This window comes from Octodon degus, unplaced genomic scaffold, assembly GCF_000260255.1.
Source record: "Octodon degus isolate 3935 unplaced genomic scaffold, OctDeg1.0 scaffold00189, whole genome shotgun sequence".
Classification (NCBI taxonomy): domain Eukaryota; kingdom Metazoa; phylum Chordata; class Mammalia; order Rodentia; family Octodontidae; genus Octodon; species Octodon degus.
This window is the reverse complement of record NW_004524765.1, coordinates 2406928-2424672: the sequence shown is the minus strand read 5'-3', so window position 1 is coordinate 2424672 and position 17745 is coordinate 2406928. Positions and strand designations below refer to the sequence as shown.

Below are 17745 nucleotides of genomic sequence, written 5' to 3'. Positions count from 1 at the left end.
TCTTCAGTCGTGGGCCTCAGCCTTATGTGGCGGGGGTGGGGAAGAAGTAGTCTGAGAGAAAAAGGAGGAGCCTTCCCTTCCCATTTTATTAACAGATGCTTAAGTGAAAAGCCAAAGCAAACTGATTCTCTGGAGTCTTCCCACAGTCTTCTGCATCACATAGAGCACAAATATGGGCTAGTAAGGTAAAAGGTAAACCTGTTTTCAGGACGATTTCATGGCCCTCCAATCCAGACACAAATTCAATACATATCTTTATCTGTTTTCAAGAAGGTTTCTTCCTTTTTAGCTTTTTCTGAAGATGATGCAACCCACTTTTTTTTTTTTTTTTTTTTTTTTAGTACAGAGTCTACAGGGTCTCACTATGTAGATGGGACTTGTAGTGATCCACCTGTTTAGCCTCCTAAGAGCTGGGATTACAGGTGAGCCCCACCACAGCCAGTCTCAATCCCTGTCTCAGTGTGCCCCAGGGGTGGAGCTGGCACTGCAAGATGGGGATCCCACCAAAGCTGCTGCATCTGCTTAAGCAAGCACTTTAATCCGCTGAGCTATTTAGCTGGCCCACATTTTTCTTTTCGACAGTGGCACCAAAGCTGGAGGAAAAGACATTGCCACAGGTTCATTTTCCAGTGCACACTATACTCAAAGCATGGCCCTTCAACTAAGGTTCTTGCACTGACAAAGACAAATAACAGCTAAGTGGAAAATTCCATAACTGCAAACTCAGTTCTGTCACGCACTCCTCCGTGATCAGTACCGCTCAACTCCCAAACTCTTCCAAGGATGTTCAAGGGTAACTTAAGAGTTGAGCAACACTCACCAGAAAAAAGTCCATTCACTGGACCTAAGATATCAAAACTTGCACTCTATTTGGCCTTAGCTTCAGATTTTACAGATAATGGGAGTGCAGGGGCAGAAGCTCCACTGGCTAGCAAAGCGCTACTGGGATCATGCAATCTTGGTAGACGACCAGCCAGGCTCAAGCTACTCAGGGAAACCTAGAGTCCATTCTGGGCACAAGCCACAAGAAAGAGTTTTTGCTCAGCATGCCTTTGCCATCCATGTAGTAAGTCTGGTAGCCATCATTGTTTCAGGGAAGCAGCACCAACTGAAGGCAAAATCCTTGCAGCATGACCTGCATCGACTCATTTATATAGCACTTTTCTTATGCCAGATTCCCTCTTGATGACTGTCAGGGAGAGCTCGGCCACTGTGGCCATGGGGCTTCAGTCATGCAGGGGAGAGGAAGCTCTTTTAACTTTCTGAGACAGGTTCTTGCTAAATTGTTAAGTTGCCCAGGCTGGGCTGAAACTTGCCATCCTTCTGCGTCCCATGCTGCTGGGATTTAGAAGCACGTATTTCCATGTCTGCTCCATGAATCTATTAATCTTTCTGTGTATTTTTTTTTCTCTTCTTCTGTTCAGACATCATTGCTGCTCCTGCCCAGAACAAACCTTGAAACCCTTGGTCATCAGCTCCTACTGGAGGGGGCACATCCCTGAGGATGGTAGGAGTCTGCCTAGTACCACACCTTTGCATTAGAGAACTAAGAGAAAGGCCACAAAGGGAATGTGCTTCCTCTGGTGCCAGGGGAGGAGAGATTTCTAGGGGAAGAGAAGTTTCCAAGCCACTTAGTGAAGATGCAGAAGGATGAGGGAGAAAGAATATGGCTGCAGACTGTTGGCCTAACTGGAGAGAACATTATTTTCACTGATAAAGTTTCTAGTAAGAAAACTCAGATAAGAATGATTTCATCACTGCAAAACTTTTATTTAAGCTCATCCTTAGAAAGAAATCACAAAGAAAATGTACACAGAGGTTCACCCAATTCTTACAATGTTTCATCCTTTTTAATCTCCTACTTCCTTTTCTACCTTTGTCTGTCTGTCTGTCTGTCTGTCTGTCTGTCTGTCTTTGTCTGGGGTGGGGTTGAAACAAGGTTTTGCTATGTAGGTCAGGCTGGCCTTGAACTCACTGTACAGCCTAGGCTGGCCCCAAATCCACAGTAATCCTCCTGCCTCAGTTTCCTGAGTACTAGGATTACAGGTCTGCCCACCATGGCTACCTCATCCTCTATTATAAATCCTACTCAGTCTTTCTAATTTTAAATAATATTCCTTATCATCCTAAACAGACAAAAGACAAAAAAAAAACTTTCCTAAAATAATGCATCTTTAAGAAAAATAAACACATGTCAAATATTTTTGGGGTAAGGGGGCTCCATCATCACCCTTCTGACTATGGAAAACTTAAACAATGATAATAAAAAATTGGCTTACAAGCTGAGCATGCTGGTACATACCTGTAATCTAAGCACTAAAAAGGCTGAGGCAGGAGGATTGATGCAAGTTCATGGGCATCCTGGGCTACATCGTGAGTCCAGGGTACTCTGAGTTACATAGCAAAACTCTGTCTCAAAAAGACATAGAAACAAGAACAACAAAATAAAGGAAAATTAGCTTACAGAAAGAATATTTAGCTTTTTGTTGCCTAACATGGGAGGCAGGGTTCAGAAAAGGAAAATCAGAGGGAAAAGATGTAGCAGAGTCCTGGAGAAAAGTGTACACATTTAAGCAAAAGCCACTGTCTTCAGAGAAGACTCTAGTGAAGAGGGCAGGGTGGTGACAGCAGCAGAATTCTCTCAAGAATCTCTAGAATGCTGGTTTCTCCTTCTATGGAGAAGCAGGGCACAGTGCACACATACCCCAATTACTTCTTTCTTTCTAAGATGCATTCCTCCTTCTCTAACTGTGGAGTTGTACTGTGTGTGTGTGTATGTGTGTGTGTGTGTGTGTGTGCACGTGCGTGTGTGCACGCGCAAACACACACACTAAAGATGAAACCCAGGATCTCACAAATACTTGAGAAGCATTCTACTACTGAGCTGCAATTCTACCTCCAAACTGGTGCATTTCCAGGCAGCCCTGAAAGTTCAGTTCAAACTACATCTACTTGCCTCTTCTTATGGAAGCTCCACAAACAGAGTTCATGCCTTCATCCTCTCAGCTTTTATAGTAATCTCATGCTTTCACAGTACTTGTATGGGAAATCTCATGAAGTGTCCTCTGCCAGGAGCTCTGACCTGTGTGTCCTTGGGCCTCATATAGTGCCTGGCTCATACTGGGCAAGACAGGAGAACAGAGGTGAGAAACAGAAGAAAAATATTCATGAGAAAGAACAGGAGAGAGGAAGGGGGAGAGCAAGTGTCTTACTCAACCTTTCTTGGCAAGAAAAAGAGAAATGCATTAAAAACAAAACAGAAGAAGGACTGATGGAAAATGGCTTGTCCAAGTCTTCCCAACTTTTGTTCTTCTCTCAGCTACTTCCAAGTGTGCCTTGGGACTTCACACCACTACTGCTCTTGATCCTCCAGTTCATCCAAAGAGAAAGAAGCCCAGTTGTCTGCCTTCTTCCACCTCAGCCTCCAGACCTTCTGTCCTTCCTTTTCCACTTGGGCACCTCCCTCCCTGGCCTCTGTCCTCCTTAGCCCTCTTACAGTGCTCCCACTTCACTGTCCTGAAGGTCCATCATGCATATCATGCCCCTTTGCTGTGACAAGAACTTCTGCCTCAGATGAAAACCAAAAGGCTTGGGCTAGAGAGATGGCTCAGTGGTCTAAAGCACCTACTTGAAACAAGCTTGGCAAAGCACAGGGACTGCGGTTCAATCCCCCAGCACCACATGCCAGCCAGCCCCACCCCCTGGTGGGCTGAGCTGGCCACATACACACACAATAAATAAATGTAATAAATAAAAATAAATAAATAATTAAAAAAAAAAAAAGAAAGAAAACCAAAAGGCTGCCAGGGCATCCTATGGAGTCTGCGCTGAGAAATGCTAGATTGTGCCAGCAAAGTTAGCAAAGGTAAAACATTGCCAGGAGGAGTTGGGTATGCCAGCAGTGGGAGTAAGAAGGAATAAATGCTAGGAAAGAAACTGATGAACAATTCCTCCCACATTCCTCAAACTAGTGGATGCCCTTTCCACAATTCTTTCTTTCCTTTCCTCCCTCCCTCCCTCTCTCCTCCTTCTCCCCTCCCTCCTTACTCTTTTTCCTTTCCTCTCCTCCTCCCTTTCAGTGCTAAGGTTTGAAGAACCCAGGGTGTTGAACATTTCAGGAAAGTGCTCTACCACTCACTTATGCCCCCAGCCTCTTTTCATTTCATTTTGAGACAAGGTCTCACAAAATTGCACAAGCTAGCCTCAAACTTGTGATGCCTCAGCATCTGGAGTGGCTGGGATTTCAAACATGCACTGCACCGCCATGGATTAGAATACAAGTGGCTTGTATTTTTCTCTATGATCCATGGCTTAAAACACTTTTCCAGGGTCAGGAAGATGGCTCAGTGGAATAAGCGCTTCCCTGGCAAGCGCAAGGGCCTGAGTTCAATCCCTGGTTCCGGAAAAAAAAAAAAAAAAAATACTTTTCCAACTGTCCTCTCAGATCCCTAAGCTTTGGCTATTAGAGCTTCTATTTGTGTGTGTGTGTGTGTGTGTGTGTGTGTGTGTGTGTGTGTGTGTATGTGTTTATATGTACCATGGATTGAATCCAGATGCTCATAAATGCCAAGCAGATACTCTTATCACTGAGGTATATCCCCATTCCATATTGGATAATCTTTTCATATATTTGTCTGTCATCTGTGTTTCTTCATCTGAAAAGTGCATATTCATCTCAGATGCTCATTTTTTGGATTGGGTCTTTGAACTTCTGAGGCCTGATTTTTTCTAATCCTTTTTATGTTCTACATAAAAGTCCTATGAAGGACAGCCAGCTAAAATATTTTCCCAATTTGTGGGATTTCTTTTTACTCCATTGGAAATTCCTTTTTCACAAGAAGACATTTCATACTGGATATACTTGACTCTCTTCCAACCAGATGGACCTCTCCTCTCACAAATCTCTAGATCTTATAACATGGCTCCTAGGTCACTATTTTTTGTTTGTTTGTTTGTTTGTTTGTTTGTTTATTTGTTCGTTTAAACAGGGTCTTGCTACATATTTCAGACTTGCCTTGAACTCACTATGTAGCCCAGGTTGGCCTCTAACTCTAGGTGATCCTACTGCTTCAGCCTCTTCTCTTATCCTATTATTCAGCTGCCACAGAGCATAGTGGCCCTCACCTGAGATCCCAGCATTTTGAAGAGTGAGGAAGGAGGCAATGAGATAGAGGCCAGCATGGGTTACAGAGTTCATGGCCAGCCTAAACTGCATAGTAAGACTCTGTCTCAAAAATCAGTTGAGCCGGGGAGATGGCTCAGTGGAATAAGCGCTTCCCTGGCAAGCACAAGGGCCTGAGTTCAATCCCCAGTTCCGAGAAAAAAAAAAAAAAAAAAAAATCAATCGAACAATAATCTTGAATATTCAGCTGCCTCTCCTTCCCCAAAGCTCTTTGCCCAGGAGTTCTGGAATCACTTTCCCTCCATGGATATCATATATACAAAAGCAGTTTGTATGCTGACTAGCACTGCATAAAAATACTATCAAGAATAGTAATTTCTCAGGCTGGAGAGATAGCTCAGCAGTCTACATGCCTACCTGGTAAGTGCAAAGGCCTAGGTTTGATTCCTGGTACTACATGCCACACTGGCTTCATGCCAAGTAGCCACTAGAACTGGGAGTGGTTGCACATGCCTGTAATCCCAGCACTGGGGAGGCTGACACAGGAGGATCACTACCAGTCTGAGCTGTGTAGCAAGACCCTGCACCAAATAAATAAATGTTTTTAAAAAAACAATAGTAATTGCTCTTTCATAATCTCTGTTTTTCATATTTCATCTCTCCTCTCCCCATACACCGCTACTCCTCTGTCACCCAGCAGGTTTGGTTTCATGCAGGGTGGCAACCAAAGCTGTATGCTGCACTGTGGGCAGCGTCAAGATACATGCAGGCATCTCAGCCCGTGGCCTTGGCAAAGTCCCCAGGCACAACCATCGGCCCAGCCCAGGAGAGTAGGCATGGATAAGGTGGGAGAGAGCATAGGTACAGTGGCTATAGCCCCCTATCACCAGTAACTCTCCCTGCAGCACAGCACTTGCAGCACCCACATGGGGGGATGGCAGAGGTGCTAAGTGAGTCCAGCTATCAGTCCTTGGTTCATAGGCCTCAAAGCTCAACAGGTCCCCTATCTCACCTAACCCACCTGCCACATACAACCGCCCACCCAGAGCAGCCATGATATGGCCAGCCCGAGGTATGCCCATTGGACTCAAAAGTGTTTCTGGCTTCTCAAGTTTGGGGTCATAGTGCAGCAATGAGGCCAGGTACTGGCCAGCTCCACTACAACCACCACTCAGGTACAATCGGCCTTCCAAGATGGCAGCTGCGTGGGCAAAACATGGGGCTGGAAGCGCAGGTGCTGACCTAAGGCAGAACAGGACACAAGGTCAGACAACTGCCATTTTCAGCTCTTTCTATCCAAAGCGTAGTTTTTCCCTGAATGTAACCTTTCCCACTTACCTCCAGGCATTGAGCTCAGGATCGTAGGTCTCTACAGAGTTAAGGGCAACACCATTATATCGTCCACCTAAGGCATAAAGTTGTCCATTCAATGCCACTAGAGGGAACAGACTCCGAGCCTGGCACAAAGATGCCATCTCTTCCCAGTCCTCTTGACTGGGGCCCCACCTGGAACACAGTAAAAAAAGAAATGGGAAGACTGACTCTGGGATCTTGTGGTTGTTTGGGTCATCAATTTCTCTCACATGCCCACTTTGGGACCTGCCATACCCTGCCCATTCTGAGAGGCTCATACCTGAGAGTTGAAGCCAGAGTGTTGGAGTGGCTGTAGAAATCCTGACCCCCACACACATAGAGTTCACTTCCTGCCAGGCTTGCAGCCCCATGCCGGAAGCGCCCGGGGGCAGGCAGAGCAGGCAGCTGTCCCCACTCCACAGTTCGTACCAGTCCCATGCCACAGTGGAAGGCCCTGGCCCACCACACTTTTTGAGAAGTCTGTCTTCGGGCCATGTCAGGTCTGAGCTCGTCCCCACCAATCACCACCAGTGCCTGGTCAGGTTTTCTCCACCTCTCTTGACCTGGAACCTCAGCCTCCACCATCAGCTGGTACAGCAAGTCTGGGGGCAACGATGAGGGGAGCCCAGCTGCCCGCACTTTTCTCAGCTCTCTGGTAGACATACGGCCAAAGCGGACACAGCGTAGCAAGGCCTTGGCCTCGGACTCCTGTGTCTCAGGGTTGGCAGCTAGCCAACACCGTGCAGCCATGAAGGCCTCAAATTCCTCCTGTACATGAAGTTCATCACTATCCAGGAGCTCAGCCAGGTAGGCAGCTGGTAAGGAAGGGAAAGCAGGGCACAAAGCCACAGCAGGCAGGTGACTAAGGAGGTAGTGACGAGCTTTACTCCAGAGCCTCTCCAAACCAGGGGCTTCAGCTATGGCGAATAAGGCCAGGCAACGGGCAGGGTTGAGGCCTCGCACCAAAGCTTTCTGACACAGATCCAGGCAGGAAGAACTTTGGTACTGCAGAGCAGCCTGGGCAGCTCTCAGAAGTCCTGGCCACTTCGCCCTCACTACCCCAGAGTAGGCAAAAGAGACAAGGAGTTGCAGGTCCTGGGAAGACATGGTACGTAGAGATACCTCTGAGCCTTGGGATTCCCTCATTCCACTCAGGAGCATGGCCCCAAAGAACTCACTGCCACAGGCCAGGGCTGCTCGGTGCACTGCAAGAAAGAAACAGAGGAAGACCCACAGTGTGGCAACCCTGCTATGCAATCTCAATCTTGGACCAAACACCCAAGGGCACAGTGAAGCTGCTGTGTGCACTGAGAAATCATGGAGTACGTGTAGAGTGCAGCTTTCAGGGGCCCACCCCAAGTGTTCTGATTTAGTAGGAATGTGTATGCTAGTATTCTGAAGCACCCCAAATGATTCCCATGTTAGTGAATATGCTTTAGTTTTTTGAGTTCAGGTCAGTTTGAGTAAGTAGGGTTTTTTTTGGGGGGGTAGTTGGGAGGGTTGGTTTTTTGAGACAGGGTCTCACTGTGTAGTCTAGGCTGGCCTTGAACTCACTGAGATTCTTATGCCTCTGCCTCCCAAGGGCTGGAACTATAGGCGTGAACCACCAGACCTAGTAGAAAAAGTGCCTCAATGGATCAAATTGAGAAGATGCTTGAGATAGCATCTTTATGAAAAAGCAGCACAAAATAAACTAGAAAAATCAATGTGCAGGGGCCAGGAAGGTAGCTCAGCCATCTAACGCCTCGTTAGGCAAGCACAGAGACTGTGTTCTATCCCCTGAACCACATGCTGTGCTGGCCCTGCCCCTGGGCGTGCTGAGTGGGCTACTCTGTACTGGGGTGATGGTGCACACCTATAATCCCAGTGCTGAGGAGGCTGAAAGCAGGAGGATCACTGAGAGTCCAAGCTGTGCAGTAAGACCCTGTACCAAATATATATTTTTAAAAAACCTTCAACTTTCAAAATCATCTAGTTCAGTTATTACTTTTAAGGTAAGAAAACTGAGTCCCAAAGAAAGGATGTGATTTATTTCCTCTTCAATGCAGTGGCTACTTAGGCAGTTCAAAACCATCCACTGCCACTGATGACAAACTGGAACAAATGTGCTTTTGTACCAATATCTTGGTTACCTGCAGGGCACTTACTACAGCAAAACTGTCCATTAACAAACATTGTTTGTTTTAAAAAAAATTTTTTTTTAATTTTATTTATTTATGTGTATGTGTGTGTATGTGTGTGTTTGTGTGTGTGTGTGTGTGTGGCCAGCTCAGCCCACCAGGGGGCGGGGCTGGCTGGCATGTGGTGCTGGGGGATTGAACCGGGGTCCCTGTGCTCTGCTAAGCTTGTTCTAAGTAGGTGCTTTAGACCACTGAGCCATCTCACCAGCCCAAGAACTGAGCTAGGGCTGGGCCCCCGAAACATTGTTAAACAGAACTTATATATTGCCTACAGTAACTCCATCTGAAGTACTCAGCAGCATCTATGGAACATTCTGGATGAACTATTTAGTCTAATCTCATTAATCTGAAGTCAAGTTTGCAGGACTTTGAGAAGATAAAGGAACTAACTAAACAAAATTATAAGGAAAGAAACAGAAATCCAGGAAATGAAATATTTTATAGGATAACCAATCTTGTCTCTTCAGTAAGTCAAGTCATGAAATGGAGAGAGCATTGAACTAGACTTAAGAAGCATACAAGTGATTACAGTATAATCCTTAAACAAACCAGCTCTAAAAGATATTTTTGAACTTGGGAAATAGAAATGTGGATCAATGATATTTATTAAAGAATTGTTGGGGCTGGTGAGATAGCTCAGTGGTTTAAAGCGCCTGTGTAGGTAAACTTAGATGGGCACAGGGGACCGCGGTTTGATCCCCAGCACCACACGCTGCCCCAACCTTGCCCTCAGGGTGGACCGAACTGGTAAAAAGAAAAGTTAATTTTGTTGGACATAAAAAACATATCATGGATATACAAAAAAAAATTTTTTTTTGCAATGCTAGGGATGGAATTTGGGCTTTAGCACCTGTTAGACAGACGCACACACGTGCACACGCGCACGCGCACACACACACACACACCCTGAGCCACATCTCCAACCCAAAGGTCCTTCATTTTTGTTCAAGATGGCCTTGAACTCACTATGTAGCCCAGACTAAGATCTAACTCCCAGTCTTCCTGCCTCAGCCTCCTCAATGCGAGCATTACATATATGACATGCACCACCATGTTTGACTGCCTTATCAGAAAATTTATGAAGGAAATGTCATAATCTTTATAAAACAATAAAAGAAATAAATAGTAAAATGTTAGTTGTTTAGCCTGGGTGACAAGTAAATACCTGTCAGGCTATTCTCTTCATTTTACTATGTGCTTGAAATGCTTCATAATACAGAGAAAATATTGCTAGAAGTCCAACCAAGCAGGTCACAGAGAGTCAAATGCTCACTGAGGTTTACACATTCAAGCTGCACTGACCACTTGCAACATCTCTGCCTCTCTCAATGGGTAACTGGTGTTCATATGACTTCTGTTGGCTTTTTAAGCAGTAAGTGGCTTGTGGCTTCCCAAGTAACAAAAATCTTTGATAGCTTTTTATTATATATTGTCTGGAAAAATCTATATTCCTGAAAATAAGCTAAGCCATCTCCACTTCCATATATCACCTTATAGATCTGCGCCAGCTGGGGAAGGGATCACAACCGCTTGCATTCACCTGTTATTCATCACCATCCCCTATGGTTGTGTTTAAATTCCAAAGCTGAGTGACAACTTTATAATTACGAAATGTCAAATGCCCCCTTCCATCTAGTGCTATCAAAAATAATAATAAAGATTTCTGGCGCCATTTATTTTCTCCTGGGAGTTGCAGAAACCATTAGGACCCAGTCATTCTTCTAATGAGCAGTAACTATGTGACTTTAGACATGTCTTGAAGTCTGATTTATTCATTAGCAAAGTATAAAAACAACTAGCCAGGGCCGGGGAGATGGCTCAGTAGAATAAGTGCTTCCCTGGCAAGCACAAGGGCCTGAGTTCAAGCCCCAGTTCTGCCAAAAAAAAAGACAAAGACAAACAAACAAACAAACAAAAAAACCTGAACTAGCCACTAAACCAATCCCTTGTAAATTTACACTTTCCTGGGCTGCATTTTGACTCCATTTTCTACGTCCTATGTGTCTTGGAATAACTTCATAGGAGGCAATGCTGGGCATACAGTAAGCAGACAGGACTAATGTGGTGGAGTGTGTGTCCTGGTTCTAACCTGTTCAGACCCCTGACTTTAATGTTTATTATCTGGACCTAGAATAAGCAGTATCTACCTCACTAGTCTCCATTGAGAAGAGAGGCACATGTAAAAATTTCTGGTTCCTCAGAGCACAGTAGGATCTGAATAAAAATCAACGTATTCAACTGTAATCCTCCTGGTGATGTCCAGTTAACTTCAATGGGCCTGGCTAAGAAGCATTAAGATTCTGGCAAAATGTACCAGACCCTGCTTGCTAGCTCCACAACCCACAAGTCTACTATTGTGTCCAATACATGGAGGTGAAAGGTGAAAGGCACTGAGCTTTCCATCCTGTTTCTCTGCCTTCTGACATACTGAATAGAAAATGCCAGGAGCTTTTGGTTAATCTGCTTGAGTCAATCACTTTTTGCTTGTTGTAGTGCCATTAATGGTGCCCTTGGCTCCAGCCAACTGGCTGGAAATCCCTTAATACCATGCTGGAAAAAAACAAAACAAAACAGAGGCCACAGAATCAGTTTAAGCTTCTCAGCACTCGGGAGACAAGAAAAACAAAACAAAACAAAACAAAATACAGAGTTGTGCATGCGCAGCTCAGTGGGGCTAGAGCAGACCAAATGCAGCAGCTCTGGCTGGCAGTGTTCAGAGCACCAGCTGTTTGCACACACCGTTTGGGTAGCATACGTGCTTACACTCAAGTAATACCGCATAGAGCCTCACCCTGCAGCCGGTAGCCTTCTGCCTCCAGCTCTAGGTCACACCCAACACCCTCTCGGTAGAGTCGCTCGATGCTGCGCAGGTTTTCCCTCAGCTCCTCCGCCTGGCTGGGCGGCTTTTCATTTTCCTTGGTGTTTCCAGGGACCTCGCACCTCCGCTGGGCTGCAGCCTTCACCCGGGGCGCTCCCAGGGCCTCCGCTGCAGCCACCACATCCCCTTGCGAGGCGGGGCCCAGTACACCCTTGTAGGCGAAGGTCAGCACGGCCTCCCAGCCCCCAGGGGCCACATCCAGGCTGAGGCCACCTCTCGAGCCCCCGCCACCCAGCAGCCTGCCACGGAAGAGGCTGCTGACTGCCGCCAAGATGACTCGATGCACTCCATAAACCCGCGCACCGACTGACACCTCTTCGTCCAGCAGCAGCCTCTGCTCCCACAGCCGCCGTGCTTCGGCAAAGAACTGGCTCGAGTGCTCCTCGCTGTAAAGCCCCTCAGGCTCCTCAGGAGGGCCTGCAAAGTTCTCATCCTCTTCCTCCTCTTCCTCTAGGGAGGCAACTGGAGAGGAAAGGGTTCCTGGGACCAGGGGTCTGAAGCCAGGCTCTTCCAGAGGAAAGGAAAGGAAAGCAGCAGGCACAGGGAGTCCTAGGCCGTCCTTCTGGACCGGAAAGGGGACACACTCCCGGCTGGAGTGGTGATGTGTGGCCTCACAGACACTCATGGCCCAGTTTCTCTGATTACTGCAGGCGAGCAGGCAAGAGAAGGGTGTCTTAGTGTGCCCAGGAAGGTCAGAGGAACTATGTCTTCAGATCTTGGAACAGCCAGTCCCTCCCTCTTCCAGTCTCCTACCCCCACCTCAAAGCTGTGTCCCAAGACTGGAGTGGTAGGCCATACAGTGCCAGCTACTGGGTTCTTTGGGCTCAGCAAAGCATGCGAGGTGTGTGTAGACATCCAGCACCCTAGGGCCAGACCCCTCCCATCTTTAGTCACGGCTTACAAAACAGTAGCCTTCTGCTGGCTCTGTGGGTTGCTTGCTTTGCTTGGGACTGGGCTGTGCAGACCAAATTCATGTTCCCAGCCCAGTCAGTGGCCCCACCTGGCTAATTATAGCTGGGACTGGAGAGCTAAACACTGTGCTCCCGATGCCCAAACTCTGACACCCAATACCTTGCAACGCGTCCTGGGATGACTTTCCCTCCTTCCCCTGGGGTGCTGAATGAGGGAAATTCAGGGTGGAGGGAGCCAAGACAGGACTGTTTATCACAGTGTATCGCGGGTGGAAGGCAGGGGCTGGAGTCTGGACCACTCAGAGGTAGATGAGTGAGGTGTGTGTTTTGCATCAGTTCTTTAACCCTGACTTTTCTGTGCATCATAAAGCTGGGACCTTGCAGCAAACACTGATGTAAAAAGCAAACACCCCAGGCCTATCCATGACAAACAAAAGCAAACACCCCAGGCCTATCCATGACAAACAGAAAAGGTTAATGGAGCAGAGGGTAGAGCTGCCCTAGGTGACTGATCTGGCCAAGGCTTTCTGTCTCAAGGTACACAGAAATCAACTCTACCTTTGGAAAAATCCAGGGGAATTTAACCTGGCCTACTGGGATGAGGAGCAGCCAGTGGAATGCGTGGTCAACTTCCCCTGCACTGGAGACCAGAGTCTTATACTAGACAGGCTAGGAGTGCGTACTTGAGGCAGAACACCAATAACCATATCGTCTGCCCAGAATATCTCCTTTCTCATCCTGAGACCTAATGCCTGGTGGAAACCCCAAAATAGGGTAACCTATTAGGTAAACCTCAAAAGCAAGGCTGTTCTGGGTGTCATCCAGGGGAAAAGGATTTAGGGAGGAGGGTACCAACATGCCTCCCCTCCCTTCTCTGGAAGAGGTAAGACTGGTCAAAGGCTGCTAGGGGCAGATTCCTTGGCCTATAAAAGGCTGCTCCAGGCTAGATAGGCTAAAAATTAAGCAGACTTAATGGAGGAGAAACATGCTTGTTCCTTAAAATGAAGGTAAGTGAGCTTTTACAGGTGTGGGGTAAGAAGGCAGAGTTGAACTACACAACAACACATGCTTCAGGAGCTGTTTCCCCACTTACAACTTGGGTATCCTGGCCAAATTGGTAGCATGGCCTGGGTGAACCTGCCTAGGACCACACTCCTCAAAATGGTATGAGGGGCAGACCATGGAGAGATAATGACCATTTTCCATCTCTCCTCTTGCTCAGATGTTTCAGACTACTCTCAAGATTTTCCTGAAGTGAGACAGTGGAGCCAGCATCTTGAACCCCCACCAGAAAGTAGAGGAACTGTAATTTAGAGACAGCATTAGTCAACCTCTGCCTGCCATCACCCAGGACAAGGACATTGGACATTACTATGAACTCTATGACAACTCCATTGCCCAGGACAGCTCCACTGTAGCCAGAGGGTCTGCATGGCTCCACCATGGTAAAACACATGCTGACTCCCAAAGGTAAGATACCGTATCTGTTCTCTGTGTCAGCTTGTACTCCCCACTAGAGTTCTGGGCTTGACTGCGCTTCCCTAAGCAATCCTCCTGGTTGAAGACATGGTGACTAGAGAAGGCATGTAGCATTTCCATCAGTCCGTGCTGTTTTGGGATGGCTTGACTTCCACCTGTGCCACACTACATGCCTAAGATAATCCAGAGAGTTCTTGGGCCAGGATGGGCAAGGCCCCAGGGTGCTTTGGTCAGGTCTTGGGAGTCATGGTAATGGTCTAGAGCTCAGGGTTCCCAGAGCTTGGGAATCTAAATGGGTGAAAGGGAATTTTATTCCAGTAATCCTGGAGAGTATCTCTTATGAAAGGGTAAAGACTGGGGGAGGTATGGTGTGTGCTGGAAACCCCCCTCCCTCACCATACTGCTCCACAGACATGGTATATGCTGCACCACCTGCAGCTGCCTTGGATTACTGCTCAGATAGGGATAGGTGAGTTCAGAGCTTTCCTTGGTGGTAGCAAGGCATTTAGGGGACAAGGCCTGAATAAATTAATTTTTATTCCACCCCAGGTCTCACAAGGCACATTACCCCGCTCTTGGCCTGTCACTACTATAACTGCCTTGTCCATCTCAGTCATCTCCATCAATGGCAAAGTCAAGGCTGATGAATTTGCTGCAAACTATTATTTCTTGGGGTGTCCAGTCCTTGAAGAACTCATGAGATCAGACTAGTTCCTTCTTCCTCTCCTCCCAGCTAGCCTTTATTTCATCTCACAGTGCCTGGATCCAGAGGTTGGCAGTTCCATGGGGACCATCTTTGCCTCTGCCAAAATCACAGATGTGGCTACAAACATACACAGTGGTCTTTGCAGAGATCGTCTTGGATTGGCTCTGAGTAGGGTAGGCAGTGCTGACAGTCCTTTTTCTTTTTGTGCTTTTTCAAGTTTGCTGACCTTGGAAGGTCTAACCCTGCATTGTAGCTCCAGCTTTAGCAAATCACTTCAAGTCACATGGTGATATCAAATCAGCCAAGGAGGACTCCATAATGCGTGTTTTGTTCTAGGACCACAATGCAACTGCTGGACATGGGTCCAGGAGATGAGAAGCAGGTGGTGGATATGTTGTCACTGACTATCTTTCTCGGTGTGGCACTGGCCAGCATATAGTGGGAATCCAAGGAAGCTGCCAGAAAACTGAAGTGGGGATAAGGAACCTGAAGGGATGGTGGTACTTGAACAAACAACAATGGGGAAAGATGTGGGATGGGTTGGGGGTAGCAGCTCTTACCTGAAAAGGCCCAGCTTAATATGGAAAGAGCTGATGTAACAGATTTCCATGGAAAGCAACCTGAAGTTACAGTTTTGTTCGGTAAGGCTCCACACCCCTGCTCAAGAATAAAGGTAAGAGACTTTATTCTGAGGACCTGGTGGGATGAGCACCAGGCAAGACTAACAGGGGAAGATAACAGATGAGAAATCACATGTATTGCTCTCAACGGTCTACAATTTTAAGATCCACCTCTGGCATGTACAGGAATGCTTTGCAGCTGGAAGAAAAGGATGCCCATTTGGCTGGGACTCCTTTATGTCAGTGGGAACAGGAAGGAGAGGGCTAAGAGGAGCACTGAAATGAGACAGAGAATTGAGACTTGAAATAGTTACCTCTTTCCCGCCCTCTCACATTTCCCCTTTGTCTTTTTGTCACCCATATTTCAGACCCAAGTTATCGTCTTCTTGATCCTCAACACTTTTGTCAACTCTGTGCTATGTACACTCATCCAGCCAAACTCCAGTGAATAAGCCACTGGTTTCTTTAGGTACCAAGGAACTGGGCTGAAAGATGTATTAAAAGGATTAAATATTTCAGAATGTCCCTCACACCTTTTGTAGGAGAGGCCCCATTAGCCCAGGAAAATGTCTCAGAAAAAAGAATCCTTGACTTCCAATTCTACTTCTCACTTGCCAAGTTGCCCATCAGACCAGTCAGAGTACTCAGGCCCCAAGTTTGCTTCCCTTCTCTCCAGCCTTGCCTAAGTCACTGACATTAAACTGGGTAGAGGATAATATGGATCTTGGCTTAGTGAAGAGAGGACAGGAAGTATTCCTCTCTGTTCTTTCACACAGGAAGAGTTTTCTGGGCAAACATGGCCCAACAGTGGTGTGGTTCAGAGGGCAGTTTCTTTGGTATGTTTTCCACAGTCTTCCCCTCAGCCACTAGAGTCCTCACTAGAGCATTTCTGGAAATCTCAAGGTGAGAAGGCTGTCCAGGTATGGTGTATGCTCTTTGCTGCCCCTCTCTTCTGTTCATCACTAATTCAATGTCTATTCTCAGGACCTCGCTAAAGCTATTCCCAAGGAGATCCTTTTTGCCATTATGTGGGCCACACTCTATCTGGGCATCTGTGTGACCACTGGTAAGGAGGCTTCTCTTCTTGCCTTCTGTGCAGAATGACCTGGGGCCCTATCTTTTGCTTTCCAAAGACAAGGTATAAATGATAAAACCAGCAAGAAGCATTCATCAGCCACATTAAAAATAGTGTACAGATTCCAGATCCCCCTAAAGAGTAAAGAAACCTGACTTGTCAATTCCTGAGAACCAAAATTTTACATGCTACTTCCTACTTCCTGTTTAATCTGAGATTTTGGTTCTCTGTAGTCAAAAGGCTTTTGAAAATTTGGTGGCTTTCTATCAGTTCCAACAGCCACCATCAAAGGGGCTCTGAAATCTTTCTCAATATTCCTATTTCAGGCTACATCTTACAGCAAAACCTACAGGTGAAGCAAAAGCAGGTATGTAGAAGAAGGTGGCAAGCGGGGCAGCTGTCCCATAGAGGCACTTGATAACGATGCCTCATCCTGTCTCTTTCTGTTCAATCTTCCTAACCACATAGTGGCACATGTGTCTTCACAGAGTACTATGGTGATATTCCTGAGGTGCTGCCTCTAGTCATGTGAGTCTCAGAAAATTTCAGCTCAGAAAAATGGAACCAATGAATGCCAAATGTAAATAAGAAATGGAATCAACAAAACAAAATGCAGATCTAAACAAAAATGCAGATTAGAAACTCCACTGAAAGTATACACAAGAGAGTGCATGACAGCAAGGACAGAATATCAGCTTTAGAAGACAGGAATGGAACTAGCAACCAGGAAAATAAAGATATCTTAAAAACCTCAAGAAACCGCAAAAAGTCAACCCAACAGCTACAGGATGAAGCAAACAACATAAGACTGACTGGAATCAATGAAAAGCTGGGCACAGTGCAAAAGCCATTAAAAATCTCTTCACAGAAATAATGGCAGAAAATTTCCAAAACATGGATAAAGGTTTTGACATGCAAATAAAAGATATAGAACTCCAAATATCCATAACCAAAATAAATCTACAACTTATATGATCAAGATTCCAGAAATTCAGCACATAAACAAAATAGTAAAAGCCATCTAGAGAAAAGAAACACATAAAGGAAAACCCATGAGAATCACAACAGATTTCTCAATACAAAGCCTCAAAGCAAAGAAAGCTTGGAATAAGGTATTTCAAGCCCTAAAAGAAAACAATCTTCAACCAAGATTGATGTAACCCACAAAATTTATCTTTCAAGGGGCTGGAGAGATAGCAGTGTAAGTGCCTGCTGGCAAGCACAAGGTCTTGAGTTGGATCCCCAGTACCGCAAGCTGTGCTTGTCCTGGAACCCCCAGTGCACCGTGCTGGCCACTGAAACTAGGCATGGGGGCTCATGCCTGTAATCTCAATGCTGGGAAGCATGAGACAAGAGGATTACTATGAGTCCAAGCTGTGTAGCGAGACCCTGTACCAGATAAATGATTAAAACAATTTTTT

General features: G+C 46.2%; 1 protein-coding gene across 2 annotated transcripts; it reads right to left on the bottom strand.

Annotated features, from left to right (window-relative positions):
- Positions 1-2385: 2385 nt before the first annotated feature.
- Klhl33 (kelch like family member 33) lies at positions 2386-12518 on the bottom strand. Of its 2 annotated transcripts, none has more exons than XM_023704136.1 (4): positions 11447-12518; positions 6756-7680; positions 6461-6628; positions 2386-3120 (listed from the first exon to the last, which is right to left on the bottom strand). In XM_023704136.1, exons 1-4 carry the CDS (start codon positions 12156-12158, stop codon positions 3021-3023), a joined length of 1905 nt encoding a protein of 634 aa, XP_023559904.1. In that variant the 5' UTR covers positions 12159-12518; the 3' UTR covers positions 2386-3020. The 2 variants fall into 2 exon arrangements, with proteins under 2 accessions (XP_023559904.1, XP_004644063.2); XM_004644006.2 differs by lacking the exon at positions 2386-3120 and adding an exon at positions 5680-6364.
- Between the last annotated feature and the right edge of the window lie 5227 nt (positions 12519-17745).

Excerpts from the sequence above, each read along its gene's own strand:
- Klhl33 (XM_004644006.2), bottom strand. The coding sequence starts at position 12,158 with ATGAGTGTCTGTGAGGCCACACATCACCACTCCAGCCGGGAGTGTGTC. Across the intron at positions 7,681-11,446 it reads AGAAGGCTACCGGCTGCAGG|TGCACCGAGCAGCCCTGGCC; the intron begins GTGAGGCTCTAT and ends TCTTTCTTGCAG. Across the intron at positions 6,629-6,755 it reads ACTCTGGCTTCAACTCTCAG|GTGGGGCCCCAGTCAAGAGG; the intron begins GTATGAGCCTCT and ends ACTGTGTTCCAG.